The sequence below is a fragment of the Nelusetta ayraudi genome, unplaced genomic scaffold (assembly GCF_046127955.1).
Source record: "Nelusetta ayraudi isolate G7.1 ecotype Tasmania unplaced genomic scaffold, CSIRO-AGI_Nayr_v1 ptg000007l, whole genome shotgun sequence".
Taxonomy (NCBI): Eukaryota; Metazoa; Chordata; class Actinopteri; order Tetraodontiformes; family Monacanthidae; genus Nelusetta; species Nelusetta ayraudi.
In genome coordinates this window covers 1,042,772-1,066,864 of record NW_027466057.1, presented here as the reverse complement: position 1 = coordinate 1,066,864, position 24,093 = coordinate 1,042,772, and the positions used below count along the sequence as shown (strand labels likewise).

Sequence of the window (24,093 nt, the reverse complement as noted above, 5' to 3'; positions counted from 1 at the left end):
TCGCGTGGCCACTGGCGCGGTGCCATATTGCCACTCCGGTATCCAGTTCTTATAATACATCCATGGCAAGGATAACAAGGGCGGGTCTGTTAGAGACTGTCTCTTTCTTTCCTGTCTCCTACCCATAGGTGGCGCCTTTAAAGCGTCTCTGTAGTGGGCAAGCCAACTGTGACTGGCTGCTTTTGTTTTCTCTCTGAAATGTGGAACCACAGCTGGCGTGAACCAAAGTGCCCAAATAACGGGACAATTACGAAGCAACTTAAATTTGAAGGAGTCGCACTTGTTGCAAAACCGCTGGAAAAAAAATATAGCCTATGTTTTGCAACACTGCAATCTCTTCCTGCAGCTACAGATTCAATTCAAGAGGCCTGAACCGGGTGTGCAGAATTGTCTCACGCTTGCATGTGTGCGTGTGTGTGAGCGGGACTTACATATTTTCCACACGGACCCTCTGGTAATCGGAGAGAATGGCCCCCACAGACACGGCCTCGACACCCTCCTTTTCCTGCGAGGAGGAGGAGGAGGAGGAGGAAGAGAAAAAAAAGATGGAGGAAACTCAACCACAAAAGACTTCTTGCCTTGTTCCATTATGCGGCGTGCGCGACGTGCACTGTAACTGGCGGCGTGATGTCACCGTCCCGTGGGACCAAACAGCGGAGCCGCAACGGTAACCCGATGTGTTATCTGAGCGAAAACCACACAAACATCGACGTGGCAGCGCGAGCGGCGGCAGACAAAGGAGAGCGAATTCCTGTTGGCTTTTCCCTTTCATTGCACTGCAATCTTGTGGGGATGTTTACACGTTCGAGGCCCTTTATGGTCTCGCCAATATCCCCTGGGGTTTTCTGAAACGTGCGCGCATGTGTGTGTGTGTGTGTGTGTGTGTGTGTGTGTGTGTGTGTGTGTGTGTGTGTGAGACTGGCAGGCAGAACCAGGGGCAGTTCCTGGACCTTATCAGCAGTGGGGCGAGCAGGAGACGACTGGCCACAAACAGAACTTGTAGCAATCGGCGGAGCAGTGATTCACTGAGCCGTTTGGAATGAATGAATGAATGAATGAATGAATGAATTTTATTGCTGTGTCATGTTATTATAAGACGCCACAAAAAACATATTCAATTATAACATTCACTTTCTGCAGGTGACGCCACAATTCACCGTAGGTTAAGACATAAATAAAGGAGTAAATACAAAAAAAAAGAACAACACCCCTGATGTCTCACCTAAATGTACTTCTCAGTTCTCTTAGCCCAGGCTTTTCTTGAAAGATTTGGCAAGGGTGAATTCCTCATGATTAAAAATCCATTTTATGTCTGTCTGCATCATTCAGCCACATCAAATCAACAGTTTTACACCTAGCAACCAACATCTGATGCAACTCATGGTACAAAGGGCAATAAAACACAAAGTGGAACTCATTCTCAACATCGATGTTACAGAAGTCTTTCTTCGTCTGGGACAAAGGGGCAGAAATCATCATTTTCATTTCCATAACAACTTTTAATTATACTATACGTTCTTCACTTTGGTTTCAGTAGTATACCCCGTTTACTGGATTTTTGGATCTTTGATATGAGCTGAGGGCTTTTCGTAGGACGACGAGTCGGCTCTTTTCTGTCAGAGTGAGAAGAGCTGGGCGACACAAAACGAAACGGCAACTCGAGCCCCGACACACACATCTCAGTCAGTCAGCCCCACCCCTCCCTCGCCCTCCACACACACACACACACACAGACAGACACCTGCAGGTTCATTAGAACATTACATGGGCTGTAATTAGAACAAGAGGCGATGGGGCAGCCGAGGCAGCGGAGGGACGCGTGAGGCTCCACTAAATTACCTTGTAGCCATTATCAATTTCCCTGGCTACTGGTCCTTACGATACGGCACCCCCCCGCACCCCCCTCCCCTCCCCCAAACCCAATCTCTCTCCCCCCACCGCTCGCCCCTCCGCCCCCCCCCCCTTGTGGTCCCTTCCTGCAATTTTTCTCTGCCTGATAAACATGCTGATTAAAGCGAACAGCGTGTAAACCTTTGATACTTTCCTAAATGAAATCCATGCCCTGCCTGGGGCCTGACGCTGCGATGCTACGTCTCTCCACACACAAACACACACACACACACGCGCGCGTACACACACAGCTCCGCGTAGGCGTGCCCAGCTAATCAGATAAAGAATGCCCTGAGCCCGTGTACGTGGCTACCTGCACTCGTTGTTTACAGCGCAGGAGAGGATGTAAGCTACGAGGCTACAGGATAAACACACAAAATGCGCGGCGTCAAATTTAACTCTCTGACCCCCAGAGTTAAACGCCCAAAGATGTTCACTTCAGATTGGGCGCTCAAGTTTTTTTTTGGTTTGTTTTTATCCCCCTCTTCATTTATTTATTTTTAATATCTCCTCCAATGACGGCGGGGATATAAATTATGGTCAAAATCCGCTGCCCGGTGACAGTAATTAAGTCGGACTGATAACATTTCAGGCCGGCGCGGAGCGAAGGAGGCTGCAGGCGGTGTCATGTAATTCTAGGTAAGCCTCGGGGCCGCCACTCTATTCTAATGCGGCGATAACCTTTTCCCCTAAATACAACTGTCACTTCCTAAAGAGGCATAATGGGGTGGGGGGGGGGTAAAGAGTGAGAGAGGAGAGGCGAGCGTTGGCGAGGCTGCGGCGCATCGCTGGCGATTTGGAAATCTGCCAGGAACCGACTCGACCTCGCAGGGTCGTCAGCGCAACGGCAAAAAAAAAAAAAAAAACGAAGCGTTTCCGCCTTCATCCTCAGCCGTCGACCTCGCCACGGCGTCGAGCGAACCAGCAGCGAGAACTCCGAGGTCTCCAGTCGGCGTTCGACTCGACCTCGGCTTCTTTTCACAGGTTCTCGTCTTATTACATCATGCAGGTCGGGGAAAAACTTTTGCCTGAACGCGAGGAAAAATAAATTCTCACACGAACCCCCCCCCCCTTTGTTTGGACTCTCACTGGAAGAGCGCGGCGAGAAATTATTATTTTTGGACGTGGTTATTGTTATTTCTTTTTTGGTTCTCACTGTTGCGGCTATTGCCAGGAGACGGGGAGGGGGTGGGGGTGTTGGGGGTGGGGGGGGGGTCGGGGGGGGGCGTTGAGGTGGCCAGCATTTGCTTTTCTGCACGCTGTTTTACAAATTCCTGACATACTTTCTCATTTCGCTCCAACGGGAGCATGGATTCTTTGGCGTTTACTTCATTTTCAAAAAAAAAAAAACAACAACAATTTTACTGCAGCGAAACAAACTTATCCAAACATTGTCTGAGAGGGTGACCTGAAAAAGACAAATACTAAAAATTTTATGAGAGCAATGCGGCGCGTCAATATTTAGTCAAAGTGGAGAAGAGTGGGAGCTATATTTCACATGAGCCTTTTGTGTTCCATTCCCTGCTAAAAGATCAAGTGACGCAATAACACCCCCCCCGACACACAATGCTCCAGCAGGGTTTAAAGTAAAAATCAAAGATTCAAGGAAATCAAGAAATGGTAAAAAAAAAAAAAAAATGATTTCAGGCAAAACTACTTAAATAATCTTAAACACACTTTTTCCCCAAAATATTTTGCAAGTTGGAGTGCTTATTACCTATTAATTAATGCTTATTACAAGGACTGCAATATAAAGTGTTATCAATGCACTTCTTCCCAATCCTCATTTATTATTTTTCAGATTCTTCAATAACCTCACAAAAATTAAACTGTTGACTGGTCGCTATGGCATCAATGCACCTTATCGTTACATAACTGTGATAAGTCGACGGAGAGGTCACGGCGCCTGTCGACACCCACAAGCTACTTTTCTTCCTCCACGACTGTTGGCACAAGGCTGGAAGACCGAGCCCTCCGCAACCCCTCCCCTCCCCCACCCCAGCCCACCCCTGATTCCACGCCACTGTCTCCCCCCCCCCTTAACGTTTAATGACCTCAGCTCATTAAAGGAAGCTTCACCTGATCCAAGACCTGAGGCCCCGCATTAACTCAGGCCCCAAGCGGCACTAATTCTAGCGTGGCGTTGTGCAACAGCGCAGCCCCCCCCCCCAAACCCCCCTTCAGAGGCTGACCAAACAAAGGCCTGGCACGGCTCCACCACTACCACCGCCGCCACCGCCATCCTCTCCAGCATGCGGGGAAGCTATTAATGAGGATCTATGGCCCAGAGCAATGGAAGCCCTCCGCCCCGCCCCCCAGCCATGTCCATCAGGGTACTTAGCCCCATGCAGTCATTAACTTCTGTTACTAATTGTCAAATTCATTAAACTAATCCTTCCCCAACATCCGCGCGTCTCCCGTGGAAATAGACGTGGCGCCGGGCCTGACTTATTAAGACGTCAGCGGCAGGGAGGGGGGGAGGCAGGGAGGGAGGGGGAAGATTAAGGCCGGCAGACATGTTCGGCAAAAAAAGAGACGACGCTGCCGTTAAACTCAACATCACGGTGTGTGATACACACACACATAGGCACACACGCCCGCCCGTCTACGAGCGCCCACGTCGACGCGTGTCTGCCCTCACAAAGCACACGGCAATTACGGAGCGAAGAGCGTAGCGCAAGAAAGTGCGGCTATTTTCCCCAGCAGCACTTGCTGTAAAAGGTACTTAGGCGCTCAGCCTGGGCCATATTCAACAGTCGGAGCCATTATGAGCAAACCGAGACAATTAGAAAGCCATGAAATATTTAAAAAAAAAAATTCAATATTCATATTCATATGGAATACATCAAGGCTCTCATTAGCTCTTTCTCAATGGCTGTCACAATGAGCTCTTAATTATACACCCCAACAATACAAAAAGGCCCATTTGGCAAAATGGTGGGTTCCCGACGTGCCGGTTTCAGCCCGTTCTGACAATCCCCAGCCAGCCAGCCAGCCAGCCAGCCAGCCAGCCAGCGTTGGCAGATCTTTGCTATTAAAGGCGGCAAATTTCCATTTCAAATTCAACACCCTCCCCCACCCAGACCCCCACACGCCCGGTTTTTGATTGATTTCAAAGTTGGTGACGCGCTCGTTTTTTGTTGTACCAATGCCTCCTGCGAGCAGCGCCATTGTGTGTGTGTGGGCAGGCAGGCAGGCAGGCAGGCAGGCAGGCAGGCGGGCAGGCAGGCAGGCACAGAGGCAATGGAGACAAAGTGCAGAAATTAATTAAAGTGGTTTCAATGACAGTTTGCTCAAGGGCACTGGGGTACCGTCACCGTGTCCCTCTAGTGCCACACCCTCGCTGTCACATCGACACCACCTCTCACCTCACGCCCCCTTGTTTTCACCCCCATCACCTCCCCCCACCCCCCACCCCCCGCTCCAAGTCTTCCTCCTCGCCCCTCAATCTCCTCTCATCCTCGTCCCTCTCCTCCAGGATCCATCAAGTAAGTGACTCCACGCAACACGCTTTTAATGTTCTCTCCATTAGATCAGCTCTGGGCCTCTTCTAATGTAATGGGATTGTTCTCCCCTCTTCCCCCGACATGGCAGCAACATGGAGAAAGAGGGGGTTGGACCGTGTTGTGGCAGCTGGAGTAGATGTGGTATGGTGATGTGTGTGTGTGTGTGTGTGGGGGGGGTGCTAGGGTCAAGCGCTCCGTGTTTAATGTAATGCCGACACAAGTCCCCGGGCATGTTCGGCGGAGCCGACAACTCAAGACGCGGCAAACTGACAGGACGCTTCGACCCGACGCTTAGTGGGAGGAGACGGCGGCTATTTGTTTTAAATCAGGGCTGCTCATTACCATTCAGGACGGACGGCCGCAGTCCAAGGTGACCCTCTCAAAGGTACTCAAGGAGTGGTGTCATGTGAGAGGCGTGCCCGAGAGGAAGGGTATCGACGGCACACGATGTTACAAGCTAAAATAACACGATGCATATCAGCAACAGTTTTAAGATTGTTGCTTTTGATCCTCGTTCGAAGTTCATAGTAATAATTTCACAAAGGGTGCACATCATTTGAAAAATGTCAGCTGTGGCGAAACTTTGGCCACTACTGCAACTTATTGCTGTTATGCAAGTTTGCTGGCCAATATTGGCTGATATCAGCATACCATTTTTACCAATTCAGATTGCTTTTATCCCCAATATGCAGTTGAGTACAGGATTTCTTATTAAAAAAAAACAAAAAAAAACCCAAACATCTCCAGAAAACAGCACCAGCACCGATACTTCAGTATTAGCTTCCTGCCAAAGCCGATGCTCTGCACATTCCAAACGGTAAACCAAACATCAGCAAAGTGTCAGTGTCCTCGTGACATCACAAAGGGCTGATTTCCCCGAGTGTTTCCGTATATATTTTTGAAAAGCAAAGCAAACATTTCCGCTGGTGTTCCGGAAAACAAAACAAAACAAAACAAAACACCACAATACGGGACACTTAAAATGGCACTAAGCAGCATCTGGCCTTTCAAAACAAATCGTCAAGTGGGCACACAAGCGCCGCAAGATGAGGCAAAAGCCAAAAGGCTTTTTTCAGGAAAAAAAAAAAAAAAAAAGCTTTCAGACAACATTCCCTTTTTGGTAAATTTGGCGGGGGCTGTCTGTTTGAAGGAGCTGCTGAAAGATGGGACTCTTCCTTTGTGCCCGTGGATGGGCGAGCGCGATGAGTCACAGCGTGTCAGTCCTCAGCCACGCTAGAGTGTAAGAGCAAGAAAAACAAACCGTCCACGCAGGCAGCTGCTCGCCAGGGCCCGACGCCCAAACTCGGTTCCTGGGGGTGGTGCGGCAGAAGAGGGGGCATCGTCGTCAGGCTCGGGCCCAACGCAGGTGTGACCAGTCAACGGCGGATGTGACACGGGACGTGGTGTCACCGGGGCGATGAGTGAGACGCGCTTATCGGGCCTGGTGACAAGTGACGAGTGGCACCCCAGCCAACGCCAGTGTTGCCCGTGGAAGTAAATGGAGGTGCTGGAACTTCGGGGTTTGTGTATTTGTCCAACTTCCCCAAACCCAAAACACACACACACACACACACACACACACACACACACACAGGCTCTTTGGTCTTCCGTCGTGATTCATTTACAACGACGGAGCTGTTCTTCGCCGATAGAGCCAGAGCATAAATATGCTTCGGCGGCGCAGCTGGAAAATGTAGAAATTCATCGGGGCCGCAAACGAAGGGAGATTAACGTTTCACGAGTTTCCTCCTGGATATATATGGTTACATAAACACGGGACGGGCCAGTCGTCGAGCAGGGAGGCAGGGAGGCAGATCGCCCCGGCCAAAGCAAGCACAAAGCCCGGGTCTGAGCGAGCGCTCGAGGACAAGGAGGCTTTCCATATCTTCAAGCGTGGAAAAAATAAAAAAAATAAAAAAACTGGACGCAGCGGGTCAAGACATAAGTTCATTTGTCGATGTTGATGAATACTGGCAATTCAAGCGGACGGCTTGAGTTATTGCTGGCCGTTTGAAATTGTGAAAAAAATAAAAAAACAGTCCCCACGTTAAACAAGATGTCAATCTGTGACGTCGCTCTCAAAAGGTCAACATGGAGTCGTTTTCTTTTTCTAGGACTTGCATTGTACCCTGGAAATGATAAGGCACTCTGGAAAAAAAAACTAAAAAAAACTGGCTGCCAAATCTTTTCTTGCACAGATTTGGCAAAGGCGAGACGGTTTGAGTGTCAGACTGGAGCTCGCTCACAGTGAGGTAATAAAACACGAGAAGTGAGAATAACTCCTGCCAAAAAAAAAGGGCTTAAACTGACTTTTTAAGGCTCATCCACATCATTTGGACATTCGCACAAGGGCACAGACGCACTCCACTTCCATCCATGTGCACCGCGTTCACCGTCGTGAACTCGCTCTATAAACAGACACACACAATAAAGCGCAAATGTTGTTTTTCCTGCTGGGGTCCAGTTCCAGGCTCTTGGCATCTCGGTGCCCCCCCCCTCGTCACTCCTTCTCCACGGCTCCAAGCAGACGTCACGCGGCACGTAACCCTGCACCGGAGCCCCGACTGACTTCTTCCCCCCTGCCCCCCACACCCCCACCCAGAGGGAGACCGGAGGCAAATATAGCGACGGCGCAGCTCCTACCCAGACTCTCCAGATTCCAGACAGTGTTTTTCTAAGGCTTAGGTTATGACTGTAGCTACAGGGGGGCGATGAGGGTCTGCCACCAGTATTTCTTCAGGGGAGCGGCTCGCGAAAACACAACATAAAACGTGCTCTTGATTTTTTTTTTTCTTTTTTTTGCAAGCAGACGAATGGAAAGGAGTTGGGGGTGGGGGGAGAGAGATTCACCGCGGCCGTGAACGCAGACCGAGATTTAAACACGGCAATAACTTAGCCGGCTCGCGCCATGCGCGCGCAATTTTGTTTTACTTTTGAATTTGACTTTCAAAGGAGCGGAAAATGGAGCCGGTGAAAAATTTAACCGCGATTCGAGGAAAGTGGATTGATTGGTGGGCTGCAAAAGTCGTGAAACATCTGAAGGCGAGAGAAATCAAATTCGGCTAGCCTTTTTTTTTTTTTCCTTAATTTTTTAGCGTGGATGAAAAGAAATTACAGTAATACACTTTCCATAATGGCGCATTTACATCAGCGAGGGCGTATTAGCTAATATCTCACATGCAAATGACCACTTATGTCTAAAATTCAGCCAGTGTCAAAAATAAATAAATAAGCAAATAAAATATCTGAGGAAAAAAAGGGACCTAAACACGAGCGGCGTTCTCCGTCGGCGCGGCGCTCAACCGAGCGGCGGCGGTGGCTCATGCCCTTGGCGAGGCGAGATAAGGCTATCAGCCTCCATCATCGCTAAACAAGATTGAGCAAAGTACATTAAGCAGAAAAATACAAACAAATTACAAAGGCTGGAGGCAAGGCTCTTTATCTAATGTTTGCGGGGGACTAGTTGGAGGGAAATGGGCCTGCATCTAATAGATCCTGTCCTGGCACTTCCACGCGGCGGGGCGAACAATGCGCGGCGCCATTATCTCCGCGCTAATGCTATCCTTCCTTGTGCAAAACAAGCCCGCAATCGCCGCTGCCGCGTTGCCGGCTAACAAAAACGGCTACAAGGCTGCCGGAAAAGATAACAATGGCTCACCAAAGAGGGAGGCGAGACGGAGGAGCAGCTGTTGGTGGGGAAAGGATCGGTGTCGGTCATTTTTTTTGTTTTGTTTTGTTCTTTTTATAAAGCTCTATCAATTTGCGCGGACAAATGAGTGTGACCAACATTTTGTTTTGTTTTTTTCACGTCGCTCGTAATACGCAGCTCCCAACAAGACCATTTAGGGCTTTTTCTCTCCGCGCCGCAAAACCAGCTCCAACAACCTCGCATTAGCCCGGCTATTGATCCCATCTGCTAAACCCTTGCTGTGACCCCAGAGGTCATGATTTATGTATTAAGCAGCTTTTTAAAGAAATCCATTTTCCTGTTGAGCTTCTCTCCCCACCGCCCCGACGAACGACTAACGCTGCGCCGTGCCCATAATCAGACAGGGAGGCTGCGCTTCTGATTTTGATTGCCCCCCGACCCTCTTCCCCACCACACCCTTCATGGTTCACACCCCCCCCCCCACCCTTCATGGTTCACACCCCCCCACCCCCCACCCCCACACACACCCCAATGGCCGCGTCTAGCAACACCTCGCCTCCTTGATCGATACGGCAGAGCTCCTGGTTCGACTGGAGATTCCCCCGCCAGCCTGCCAGCCAGGCTCTCCTTCCTCCTCCTACTCATCATCATCATCATCCTCCTCCTCCTCCTCCTCCTCTTCTTCCCCCAACCCCCTCCACCTTCCTTGCACCGGGACGTAGGGCGCTGGCGAAACAACGGCGGTGCCGGCCTTCTGGAGGCGCCTGGATGAAAGTGTGACAACGCAACAACGCGGCGTTGGGAAAGGCGGGAGAGTAAAGAAACGGGGGAGACGAGGCAGAGGGAGGAATGGGTGACAGAGGCTTGGAGTCTCAGACGGGCTGAGATCTCAGAGGGCCACGTCTTCTCTCGTCTGCCGGTGTCGATACCGGAGGAGACTAGGATTATCTCACTAAAAAAATCCACACTATAAATAATAATAAAATAAAAGTTTCATCCTCAAAGATCTCCATATACGGACAGTGGAAAAAAAAAACTCTGATTTGTATTTGGGTTTTTTTTGAAGCCACAGTAAAATGAAAACTTTGAGTCTGAGAAAAGAAAAGACGCCGCTGAAAAGTCTTGTGCATTACAAGGCAGGAAATTAGATCCGAACGTAACATTTCCATCGTTCTGGAAGCCGGGTCTCGCCGCGACAGAGATGTCACCGCGCGGCTAATTAGAGCTGGCGGAAAGGAACGCGTGCGTAGATATCATCTATTGTTCCTCATCACTCTAATGAGCTTAAATGTCTTTGTCTTTATTCATCAGCTCAAAGGTTGCGGGGGTCCTGCCGCCAAAGAGTGGCTAGGGTTTTTTTTTTCCATTAATGTATACATTATCTAGCAGCGCATCAAGTGTCTGGTGCTCCAGTTTTTACAGTCGGCGAACCCGCCGTCATTGACGCTCAAAGCGCCTGCTGCGAGGCTGCGTTTGAGGATGATCTGCCCAATGAAGGCTACGGTAAAATATCCAACAGGGAAGAAAAAAAAAAAAAAAGAGGAAAACGTGCAAGAACAAATTCCATTTAGCAGTAGTGTAGAAGTCTGCAGAGCACAAAAATACTTGTTTAAAAAATATTGGCTTTGGATTCAGCTGGAGCATTATTAACATTTATTTTATTTTTTTTTACAAACAAATAAATAATCCACACAAGTGAGCTAAACATTGGCTACAGCTATAAATGTGTGTTATCTTGTTGATCGGAACAGAAGAAAAAGAAAAAGACAAACATACGGCTAATATGAACATTAGGCTGATACATCTTGGCATCTAAATAAAAAGGTGAGATATTAAAGCCAGAGCCAATTTATTTTTCATTTAGGCTATAGTAGGACAGTCTCATACAGCTAACAAGCAAAAAAAACAAAAAAAAATCTCGCTGGTAGCTTTTCAGTTTAAACAGATATTTTGCTTGCACATTTTTCAAAAGCTAGAGCCAACACCTGGCTGGGGTTGTTGTCATTAACCTGCTACTAATGCCCTTCATGACATCACACAAGGATTTCAGCATGGACACCATCTAAAGGACGGACTTTTCTTATCTCCAGGGAGATTATGCAGAGGCCAGACACACATACTATTGCTAGAAAACGCGTAAATTGAATTTTGCAAAGCAAGCACTCTTTAAAAAACGCTGCCCAGTGTGCAAAGCATCCAGAGGTTTAGTACAGTTCACATTTTTTTTTAATTTTCTTTATTTTAGAGAAGCACTTGTTCATAGTGCAGCGTGTTGAAAGAAGGAAGGGGAGGGCAAGAGAAAGACAGGAAGAGGTGTGCGAGGGGAACAGAGATAGACCTGTTCTCGTGTGACAGAGGCCCAGGCTGACCTGACCTTGAACACTCAAGCGTGCACGGGCGCGCACACACACACGAGCAGGGTCACGGGGCATAAAGAGCCACTGTGTCAGGTCACGGAGCACGGAGGGAGGGATAAAGGACTTGAGGGATGTGATATGACTAATATGAGGGGTTTCTGTCGGGCCTTCGGGGAGACTGGCGTTACAGCCGCGGGTGACTGACACTGCTGATCTGTATCACACATCAGACCGGATCACGGCAGAAGGGGGAGCGGACAACACATGAGGTCTGGACGCGCAGGCAGGGTGCAGACGGAATCCGCACGGAGGAGGCACCAGGGAAAATTGAACGGAAAAAGAAAACAAATGACACATTTTCATCTCGCATCTCGGAATGAATTTTGATTTCTGGGTGACGCGGAAGGGAGGGAGGGAGTCACCTGACCCCCCGCCGCTGCCGCCAGATAAAATTGCTCTCCCCGACACTCAAAGGGCAGATTCAAAAATCGGCACAGTTGCAGGATTGAATGCAGAGTGTCGCGTTTTGCGCGTGTATCGGGTTGCAAACTTCAAAGACGCGCTGCGAGTGATGAGAGCGCCGGAGCAAACGATAGCGCCGCATTGTCATTCCGCCACTATCGCCACTGCAGGAGGACTAAACCCCCCCACCCCCACCCCCCTCCGCCAACCCCATAATTGAGCCGTCCCCCCCCCGCCCCCTTCCCCACTCTCTCCATCAAAGCCTCTCTAAAGAATACGATCTCCTCCTTTGAATCTTTTCAATGGCTCCAAACATTTTTTTTTCTCTCTGAAGAGGTCAAAATAGTAGAAAGCCTCACCGGACCGTCAGGTTCTGAGACTGATCCGTAGATGGCACTGTTGGCTCACGCTACTGGTGCGGCAGCAAGCTCGGGTTGCTGGAGAGGAGGTGGAGGCTGCGGTGGAGGCGGGAAAAAAAGCTGCACTTAAAACTCATCAACTTCAGATCTGAGCAGGAAATTCTTTCATCGCAGCTCAAGTGTCATTTGCCAAATATAATCTTGCAACTTCTAATTAATTCAACCTGCTGGGAAGAATCTTTAAGATTCTTTACACTTTTCTGAAAGGATCCGAGTTTTTTTTTTTTTTTTTTAATCCTCCAGTGCGAAAGCAGTTCTGTTATACAGTGATAGGGATTTCACAGCTTGTTATCATTGGTTTTTCTTTTCTAATCTCTTGTTCCCACTTTTCAAGACTGTTCCCCAAACTAAATCAAAACTGCGGCAAAAAATAAGAAAATAAAATTGATGACAGACGTTTCGTTGTATTTTTGGGGGGATCTTCAATGTTCTTTGGTCTAACAGGATTTGTTATTTCTAAATGAAAGGTATATAAAGACTAGCATGGATTTACTAACATTCAGAATGCTTCAGCTGGCTTCATTTGTATTAATTAGATGCGATGAGAAAACTTCTTTCTTCTTTCTCTGTCTTTATGACGTCTTTCTGTTGTAGTTTCTGGAAATCAGAAGAATATACTGCCTCCAGGTTTGAGGTCCTCTTGCTGTGATGGCCCCCCCGGGAGTCTAACTGACCTGATCTATGGCTGATCTGGCTGCGGCGGTCAGAGGAGGTGAGCCGTGGAAAACAGAAAATTCACAGCACTTTGAGATTCGAACACTCACTACCATGTGGTGATACTACATTGCATCCCATCAGTAGCTGCGTTTCCATGACAGTTTTTTGCAAAATAAAAGCGATATTTCTAAAATTTCGGCATATTACAATTGCAATTTGCAGGTGTTTCCATTGAATGGTGTGAAGCTGTAATTCTCGCAGAATCTCGCCCCACGAGACCCCACTTTGAGGAGGATGGAGGTACAAAACACTTTGCGTTTTGGAGCAGCTATTTCAGTTGTCACCACTGCTGTAGCCGCTGTTATCATCAGGAGACAAAGGCAGCGGGTGATAGTTCAAAGGCAAAGTCGGTACTTATGGGAGCGGACACGGATCAGGGATTTCTGGAAGAGGATCGTCACCAAGGAATTCACAGATGAATTGTAAATTCCAAATTTCAGAATGACCCGGGATACATTTTAATGAGCTGTGTGATGGCATTGAACCGAGGAGGTGGAGGGAAATGTCTCCACTTTTCACATCTTTACTTGAAGTGAACTGGTCACGTGACCCCGTACGTCAGGTCCGCTGACGTGTAAATGCAAAAAAAAGTGACCTTTTAGCAATATTTGAGAGGTTTTTCAAAGTTTAGATGTTTCCATTACCAGTTTTTTGTTGGTTTTGAGCAATTCTGGGGGTAATGGAAACGCAGCTTGAGAGATTAGGCTCCTTTGGAACGTGTGAATATTTGCATATTCAGAGGAAAAGAGCTCTCTCGTGCAGCCACACGTGCAAAGCCTGCAACTCCAGAGAAGACGACAAAGAAAGTCAGGTGGATGGCGCGCGTATTGCCTGAAGGCGAGCCGACTGGCCCTTGCCACCCAGCCGGTGTGCGGACACGCAGGAGGCCCTGGAGCGGCGCTGGGCTCCGGATGAACATGTCTCCGCACAGACCGGCAGGAAGCAACACTCCCACTGTCTCTCAATTGCGCTGCGCCGAGCTCGAACCCGACAACAAACCCCGATCCACCGCCGCGTCAAAGGGGAATGTGAAGCTCGCCGGCTAATAAGAGGGGTCACGTCGAGGGTGCAGGATGGGAGAAAGGGAAAGCGGCGCACAGGATCAATCCCACAGTCGGTTCGCGCTGACAGCAGGGAGGGCTGCTGCTCTGGCGCTTGATGTGTGTGTGTCCAGGTAGTTTCCTCATGGCTGCAGGCAGTCAGGTGGGCAGCCGGCGCCGACCACGTTTCGAAAACAGCCAGCCACTCTTTTTGCGCTGTGTCGGGCCACTCAGATCTCATCCATAATTTGGCATCAAACGAACACTTTTTGATATCCTGGCAACAAAAGCTTTATTTGATGAAATATTAATTTAATGTTTTTTTTATATAAATTTTTTTTTAATTTTTGCATCTGATATTCTGTCAGGTGAGTTATTCCTGTGAAGTCGGCCAGTTGAAGGGCACCTCGCTCCAACTTCAAAGATTAAACATTTCATTCACAAGTTCCAATGGGCCAACAGTTTTCCAGGAGTTGGATGAAAGGGAAAACCTTGCTCCGCTTTCAAAATGAAGTCAAGACACAGTAAATATGACAGGCTAAAAGCACTAACATGGCTTTTTAATCTCCTGAATAGGCCAGTTGCATTTTACAATAGGTGCTAAGGACTGTTAGTGTACAGCGGGCTAGATGAAGCCCGACAAGCTCTATGAGACAGTGCTGATGGGCCACTAAGTGACTCTGGATCCGCAGAGAATGACTTGTAAAACATCTCAACGGTGTGACACATGTCATGAACCTTAGCCGGCATGAGGACTTTAGTAGTGCTCTGAAAGCTTGTTCACTAAAGAGCAGTCGAGCATATGTCAGTGATGGCACGAAGTCAAGACGATAACAGCTTTAGTGCGCACTCAAAGGAGCTTCCCAGTGGTCAGTTTACATAGTCGGCTTGCACGGTAATAACGTTTTCAACAGGATTTACACCTCAAATGAAATAAAAAACATGCAACATAAAGCCAAAAAAAAAAAGGTTTTAAAAAGCATTCCTTTGTGTCAATATTATTTAAAATTATGTATTAAATTATGGATATTCTATATTCAATTTTTTTGCTTTTTTTGTTTGTTCTTTGCTATTGATGGATTAGAAACACCAACCTTGACAAGACGCAGCAGCTCATAAAGGTCTTCAACCTCGTCCCCGTCTGTTTTGCTGTAGTTTTTGCCAGTGTTCAGGCTTGAGCCCTGGATGGTGCGTCTGTACAGCGGCAGGGCCATAGCTTCGGCATACAGCTCTATGGCCTGGTGACCAACCGTTTGGTACATGTAGCTGTCCAGCTCATCTGAGGCATCAGGAAAAGACTGTTACACAAGCCGATAAACCACAAGCCAGCTTGTGTGATATAAGGATTTGTAAAAGACTGCTGTTGACTGATGACTGTTTTCAGCCTGCTCATTGGTGAGCATCCAAAACATGGGAACTAAATGTATAACATTAAGTCAGAATTTATTAATATTTAGATAGAAATAGGGAACAATCATCATAGAAAAACAAAATGGAAGCAAATGTGATAGAAGAATAACTACATTATCGCTAATTTCTGCTAACTAACTAAAATTGTGCACAGATATATATTGATAAATAAAGATTTCCCACATAGTCATGTGGTTTTAAGCCATTAAATATTGTAGGTCCACTTTAAATATTTTATTAATAAAAAATATTGTTGGGATATGTTGTATGCATCCAAAATAGGTATTACAGAGACACACACTTAGTTTTTACTTCCATAATATCTTATCTCATAACAGATACCTCTCTTGGCTTTCATAATTTACTTCACTCTTTGTACCTCAAGCAACAAATTTATAAGACTGTAAATCATTGCAGTCTAGAGCACTGGGCGTTTCTGCAGTACTTTCATGGCGCGCACTTCAGAGTTTGCTGCTGCGCAGCAGTGCACCTGGCTGGCCTATATTGGAGCACCGACCCTCTGTGGATCACGTAAAGCCTGCTGGTGTTACTGTTACCTGTGTTGGCAGGACGGAGGTTGGCCAGGGCTACGATCCGGTGGCCAGCAGTGACACACTGCATCATGTTGTAGCAGCTGTCTTTTCCACCACTGGCACACGGAAAGAAAGAGAAATGCAGGGGTAATGTTACAGAATGCACGAAACACTGAGAAACACATGTGTACACTATCAGGGGTGGGGTGTTAGTGACGTGGTCATGAAATGCAGCAGCGGCAATTGTGCCTCTGCGCCTGAGGATGCTCTGAGTCTGGAGCATCCTGCTGTGTGCATCGTTTCAACATACAGTACATTTGAACGATAACTTGAAAATCATTCATAACAATACATACGGCCATGATTGGAACACATCCCCACGGGGAGAAAAAGAAATACATCAGGTTGTACTGCAATTATGCCAATAGTTTTGTTTAAAACAGCATTCAACTTCGTAATAGCAAACGTAAAATTTGCCATTAAAAGTGACAGTAGACTGTTTAGCAGAGAGACACTTTTACCTTATTAATGCGACAACGTTCATCTTCTTAGTTTTTTTGGGGGGGTCTTATTACTCAAGAGAACGCAAACGTGCTCTCTGTTGTGGTCCACAAGTTGACAGCGCTTGGCAACACATGGGAGCACCGGCTTCCGGGGTTGACGAAGGACCCCTCCAAGATAGAGCTGTCCTCACATTTGCCTGATGGAAATTCAATCGGCCGTGACGTTTTCTGGTTCTCTAAATGCAATATTACAATATAACATGCATAAAACATATGATCCAAAACACAGCCCACATAGAGGTCTGGACAGTGGGCAGCCGTTTTATTTTCAATTGTGAAATAGCTGGTTTTAAACATTGTATGTGCTAATATTGATAATTCTAATATAATTGATTGAACATTATTCGTGCATTATACAAAATATTCTATTATACATCTATAAATACAATATGTATATGAAATGAGTATTAAAAAAAAAAACAAAAAAACTTATTTGGCTCATTACACATCTTACTCATTAACATTTATGGGTAGAAAATGAAACTGCCTTTTGGTTTAGCGATGCACAAGCCTGAACCATACAGTGATACACATCTTCTCCCTCCTGTGTCTCCGGGGAAGACCAGAAGTCCATGCAGTGCTATTCACACAAACACAGGTTGCATTTTTCAGAGGGAGCCTGAGTTTGCTCAGAGGAAAGCCTTTGATGCTCCCTTTGCTCTCTGTTGTTGTGCCAGAGCAGAATAATTGCGTGGCTTTTGTGCGCTTCCCTCACCTCCTACCCCTAAGCAGGCCAAAGGCAACTGATTTCGTTTGAGTGTACAAAATAGGCAGAGACGTGTTTTCATCCCATCACTTTTAACTAGGCTCCTTTTTTGTTGTTGTTTGATTCCCTCCTCATCCCCCACCCTCTCTTTTATTCACCCTGATATGGCAGAATCCACAACCTAAACATGCAACATTTGTGTTGGTGGATTTAGGCAAACAGATAATATGAATCTCTGTGTGGTAACTTCAAATTGTCCTATAGAAAATTATTCTGAATTAATTTCGAGATGTTCTATAAAATTAAAAAGTAAGGGAGAGATTTTTCTTTGCTTTTATCTTTTATATTTCTTTGCAGTTAAATACCTTAAATTTATTTTTAGTCATTTGTTGTTGTTGTTTTCTGTGTGACTTTATTATGACTAATTTAAACTTTGGTTGATGTATTATTTATTGAGACTACACACCGGACATGTAACAGCTATCCACAGCCCTATAGCCATTCCATGCTCCTGTGTAAAAAATGGCACAAATAAAGGTAGAAAATGGGTATTTCACAAAGTGTTGGGAATTTCATTTGACAGGGTGACTGATATACTTTTTAAATGTTCCTTTAGACGTGATGTGAAATATGGTCTTGTCTTGGAGTGAGCAGGACACACAGACCCCTGGGTCTGGTTGTCCTTCAGGTGTGTAAACTTATTAATATAGCACCTACATTTTCCAATTTAGTGAGCAATACTTTATAATGCAGCGTCAGGGCAGCATCCTGTTAAATCCCATTAAAGCCCATGCCAATAGGATATGACCAATGCAAATTGTGTCACTTATCGGCTTTAATATCACTCACACAAATAAAGAGCTGCTTTACTCTGGTTTTATTTGTGGCAGCGTTTGTGCTGACACTGGGGGAAAAAGCATTTTATGTCCGTATTGTTGGCGCAATGGGGATAAAAAGTGTTGATGGATAGCCCCGCCGAGACGCGGCCAACGGACGTGAATATGAGACGCATAAATATGAGAGCAAGGCAGCAGGAATCAAATGACACCCTTGGCCTTTTCTTAAAGTAGCGTGTGCATATGACAGGTGATTTACACGGACACACAAACTAATTTTTGTCGCGCAAGGACACAAAAACTTTGGGCGTAATGAGAAACTAAGGCTTCAAATCACGGCGCCATAAATTGCGTGTCAGAGCGGGCCGGCCAAGGTTGAACGCCGAGTGGCCGGAATACACACACGCGCGCACACACGCACATGCATGCAGGCTTCTGGTCCCTTCAGCAACATGACAAAGCGAGTTCATATGCTGCATAGTAACAAAGTGGGTTGGGAACGCTTCCGAGCGAACAGCAGCAGTGGATTATGGGTTGTCTTCACGATAAACAACGTGACTTATTTTCATTGACTAGACAGGACACAGTCGGAATGGAAACAAAAACAAGCTTGTGTCTTTTCAGCAAGTTCTGATGTACAGCCTTTAAAATTGATTCAAATAGGGGGTTTAGCATCACAACATACTTTTAACATTATACTGCAAGGCACAAGACTGAACGTTACCCCGTGGGGTAATATTTTACATCTTGCTTATGTCAAGAATTAACTTTAGGAAAAACAAATGTCAGAAATGACTTGCATCCTTTGCGGCACCCCTGTGTGTCCTCACGCTCCGTCTTTTGAAGGAAAATTGACGTGAATATTCATGAGACTTTCCTTTATGCTATGTGGCACAAAGTCATGCAAAGAGCAGACTTTATCGCCGTAATCCCAAATATCCTCTCATTTAGGTTAACATCCCTGATGTCAAACAGAACTCCCCGCCGTGGCCCGAGCCGGCGCAGGGTTATTATTTTGATTTTACCCAGGACACAAATTGGATTTGAATTTTACTGTAATTTGGATGTAAGTTTCGACTAAGCCACAAACATGAGGCAGAGGATACAAGAGAGCCAAATTAGTGCTGTTTGCCCGGGAACATCTGGCAGCGCCGTTTCTTTTTCCTGGACCTCACAGTATGAATTAACAGACCAAAAATATCAGAGGCTTGCGCAGGAAAGGAAGGAAAATGCCACTGCAATGCTGTGGCCAACATGGAAAAAGTCACGTTCATTCCAGCAGCAGCCCAACCAGGGCCGATGACAGCCAAGTGTTATCGTAGACCGGTGACACATTTGCGCTCGAGTGGAGAAATGCTTGATTGCAGTCTGGTGCATTTTTAGCTCAATTCGTCTCTGGCGGTGCCACTATCAGGGGCTCATTTTCCAAAGAACTATCAACATAATGATACCTCTTTAGGGCCTAACCACATCCAAATCAGTTAGTAAACAACCCAAACGGGGATCTGTACACATTTTTACAGACAATTAACTGTTATCACAAGAGGCCCAAATGGATTAGTGGGTTCGTTAATGTCTGGGGCTAATCGGCCTTTGATTGTAAATGTGAGAGAAACGTGAAATAAAGTCGAGGTTTGATCCAAATTGTGTTTGATCATGGCACCATCTTGAACAACAGCCCCCGTCTGCGAACAGTAATTGAGGTTTTGTTTTGTTTTTTTGCTAAAATACCCCAAAGAAAAGGCTTTTACCCTCATTCCATTTGCTTCTAAACAACATTAAGCACGAAAATGAATGGGGAAAATGCCTTTTAAAAAAAAAAGCCTCAGGATTGCTTTTTTATTGTTTTTTTTTTTCTTTTCGTTCAGATGAGTGGTTGTTAAAATGATGGTCTGGTTGGAATTTTCAGACTTGCTGCACAGTCAGTGCCATTTGGATTTAAATTTTATATATTAATCCAGCCTGAGTTGATTTGGTAGCCATTATTTTGAGAGTACAAGAGAGCCGAAGTCATTAAAAAGTCCAGGTCGTGCTGCAGTTTATCCCAATTAAATTCTCTCTATTATCTAATTTATTTTGAAAAAAAAAATCAAATTGACCTTTGGCAGAAAGATAAAGTGCATTTGGTTTATGTGCTACACATTCTCACCTTTGCTGTATTTACTTTATTCTGTGTTGCAATAAAAAAGTAGTGGACGAAGAAGAGGAGGCGGCGGTTTGCAAAAGAAATCCACACCACAGTTGTGGAAAAACAAAACAAAAAAACTCATGCTGAGCTTATTGCGCCATACAAGCCTGCACTGAAATCGACTGCAGTAATTAGAAGAATGTAATTTGAAAACACAGCTCATGTTTGATCCCTGAATCTGACATTATTAATTAAGTTGGAATTGGCAAACACAACAAACCCCTAAGTGAGGGTCAATATGGATTTGTGGGCGATCGCTTCCTGATTAGTCCAACCAAAAACCCCAAAGTCAATATGAAAAACATTTCTTTTTTAGTTCAAATGTAAACTCTACCCCATTTCTGGACTTGTCTTACCCAAACAATTATGGTTGCAGTGGTTAGTCGGTGTGACTCTCCCGCCAATAGGATGCGGTCCATTACAAGAGCGGACGTTGCACTAATTGTGAGGCAGCCAAACAGCGTTTCGTGTACAGGATCCCAAGCTGAAAGAACTTCTTTTCATTAATCCAAAGAAAACACACCATTTGGTCTCACGTTCATGGAATCTAAACCTGTGGATGTAAACTTAAAACAAAAGTCGCTTATGGTTATGGCCAAACTTGCATAAATGTCAAAGCATCTCTTGGTTCGAATTGTGACAGTAAAATACGTAATGTGACTGTGAAGCACGTTATTTAATCAAAAGGAAAAAAGAATCTCATCAGGGAGCCTCTGATTACACGTTGTAACTCTGCTTCAAAGTCGCACAATAGCCGACGCTGGCGTAAATACTTTTCTCCCAAACTCTGCGGTCGGGGTGCCGTGATTAGCTCCTCTGCTCCGACACACAATCTGCACGACGGGTTTGCTTCTCCGCCGACAAACACGATCCCAAATCCAGGAAATAGTCGGCAATCAAAATATTGGAGCTGACATCGGAGGTAGCCGCAGAGGCGATTCCCACACACCCCTCCCCGAGCTTCAAAGCTCTTCCCGGGCCTGTAACAGGTTTCCCTCGTGATGGAGTGTGACACTCCACAAACACAAAAGCCCCAGCCCTCTCGCGGGTCCACTTTGCTTTTCTTGGACCGCGCCGTTCCAACCAGTGCCAAGTCAACTCGCCGCTTGTCAAAACGGGCCCCATATCGCTGCGTGCGTGTGTGCGTGCTAATGCGTTGAACGTGGGTTAATAGCTAATAGCGTCTGCGTGCGGGTCACGTGTGTTCGTTTCCACCTCGAAATGATGCAGCGAGCCACCGCAGCTGAAGTTGTGGTCGTGGGCGTGTTTGCCAAAACCCTCCTCGCCGCCACCGCTGTGGACGGACGATCCAGCCGGATCAGTTCTCCTCCTCCCGTCTGGAGATCAAACACTGTCACCACTGCAAGAGGTCGAGCCACAGACAAAGATTTATTCTCCCTTTGTTGAGGTCTTCTCAACATATCCGACCCAAAACATTCTGGTTTTGATCACAGTTTCAGCAGGTCTCCCCTTTCCTTTTATTTCTCTGCGGCCCTCCTACTTCTTCTTTCAAACCGTTCCCTTTCAATTTCTTTCATCTCTTTACGTTCCCTCCGTAACCAGGGTTTTTTTCTCTTGTGTCTCGCAGTCCTGAGACGTCACCTGGGCTGGATGCCGGCCAGTCGGACAAGGAAACTCTCAGCCAGAGAGCACAGAGAGCTCGAGTCTGCCATTTGTCCTGCGGTTTTTTTGAGTGGAGGGGTTGGAAATTTGTCTAGCGCGCCGCCCAATGTCAACAAAACTCTCTAAACGTCCTCTGAGCTCGCCGAGTGGGCTTCCTCAGGTTGGACAAGGATTAATGGTGAGCTTCGAGGATGAAACAGAGAGGGGTGAGAAGGAGGAGGACATGGAGGAGGAGGAAGAGAGCATGGCAGGAATAAATTAAAGGTCCAGTATTTGGCAGAAAAATGACTTGAGCAATGTTTTCTAAACATCTCCAAACACGCAGATGTTGTGTTTTGTGTCCTCCAAATGTTAAAAACAAGATGTATGCACAAGTCTGAGGCTAATTGTGCTGTTTTCTGAAGATCTTGGTAATTAATAATGATTCAATACAGTCTAGCATAAAACAAAGTAAAAGCCGGGGATTTGGGAAAGGGTCATGCTCTCATTGCGGCACCGTCTCCACAGAGGGTTAACCGTTTTCGACAGACCACGTGTGAGAGACGGCCTCCGATCATGCGGAGCCGTTTCCAAACCTGTGACTAAACCATAAATAACAAACAAAATCCAAGGCCTCCCAGCCAGCAGCATCGGCAGCGGGGGCCACACTGGATGAGAAACTGTCGGCCCGCTAGGAGACGGCCTCAAGTTTTACAGCCTGAAACCTGTTGATCCGCCGCAATTGATTGCCAGCCTAAAGAGTGAGAGCACCCCTCCGCCACCCTTTACCCCTCACGCTGTCCCTCCCTCCCCCCCATTTATCCCCTCAACCCGCCCCTTCCCTTCCGACATCTCTGCAGGCGCGAGATGAATTCTCCCAGCGAGCTCCAGCATGAGAAGCACATCAGCGGCCTCCACCTTCCCCTCTTTTTATGAGGCAAATTCCATACACAGGGCCCAATATTGCCGGTTACTGCAGTCTGGTGATTAAAGTGTATAAAAAAAAGAGGGGGGGGGGCAGCGCCACTAAAAGGCGGTGATTTAGTGAGCTGTCACCCCAGTTCAGGCGGGGCAACAAGTTCAAGTCCCCGCAGGAGGGTTGCAATAAAAAATCAAACAAGAATGGAGACGGTGTTGAGGTGGAGGGGGTGGGGGTGGGGGTGGTGGAGGGTTGGAGGGAATCTCGGAGGTTGTGGAAGGGTGGGAGGTGTCAGTGGGCCGGGGTCATCTGGAGGCTGGTGATGATGATGATGGTGCTGGTGATGCCAGGGTTTAAAATGTCAGCTCGCTATATGAGGAGGTTTGTAAAACAGGCCGAGGTTTTAGGGTCATTGGGGTGCGTTTTACTACAAACTACAAATTTAATCCATAGAAGTTGTCTTAATACTAAGACAAAAAAGATGGTAAATGGAAAACTGAGGAATATATTAATTGAGATGTGTTATGTATGAAGTGTTATGCCCTTAAAATATGATATGTTAGTTTAAAACCGAGACAATGCTTTTAAATTATCATATGCTAAAAAGTTGAGCTCACACGCTACTCTTTCTAGCATGTTTTGGATGCGACTTTTCAAGCAGCAGTGTGAACCTGGAACATTGTTTGGAAAGTTTTTCAGCTGTACGAAACCAGAGGAAGGGTAAATGGGAACTGCAGTTATTATCCTTAGCACTCCATTAGAGAGTGAAAGTTGTGAGCAGCATTGGATGAACCAAGCGACAAAATGTGTTATATTGTTTTAAAAAAATGCACAAGGAAATGTTTTCAAGGCTGCAAGAAAAACTCGACTGGCTCAGATTGTCAAAGTGTGAGATTTTCTTATGCGGCTAAGCTGCCCCGGTCGGTTCTGTTTCCGCTCCATTCATCACACTGATGGGCGAGCACGATATTAATCGATGCACACTTTAAGAGCATTGATCCTGCTGCTGAACTGACGACAAAACAAACGCGGCTCGGCCCTTCATGCTCTGAGACATATGGAAATGTGCGCCGGGCGACGCCGTCCCTGTAAAGACGCTAACGGATGAAGCAGGAAGCCGAGTGGAGTCCCTGACCCTGCGCTGACCCACCAGCCTCACCCGTCCTCACCTTATAAAAAGCCGTTCCCCCCCCCGCGGCCCCGCCCCACTCGCACCACCTGACTGACCCCATCATTTCCAACCTTACAGGATTCATCTGCTGCTCCGCTGCGCCTGGCTCTCATCTTTTAGGAGTC

The 24,093-nt window shown here is 46.7% G+C and overlaps 1 protein-coding gene across 1 annotated transcript in view; it reads right to left on the bottom strand.

The window, feature by feature from the left end:
- Window positions 1-16,655, bottom strand: part of dph6 (diphthamine biosynthesis 6) — a 61,408-nt gene extending 44,753 nt beyond the window's left edge. Inside the window, exons 1-4 of the mRNA XM_076017687.1 lie at window positions 16,505-16,655; window positions 16,008-16,099; window positions 15,135-15,319; window positions 432-505 (exon numbers count right to left, since the gene is read on the bottom strand). Coding sequence (XP_075873802.1) covers window positions 432-505; window positions 15,135-15,319; window positions 16,008-16,099; window positions 16,505-16,527 — 374 coding nt within the window. The 5' untranslated portion in view covers window positions 16,528-16,655. The remainder of the gene's footprint in view (window positions 1-431; window positions 506-15,134; window positions 15,320-16,007; window positions 16,100-16,504) is intronic.
- Between the last annotated feature and the right edge of the window lie 7,438 nt (window positions 16,656-24,093).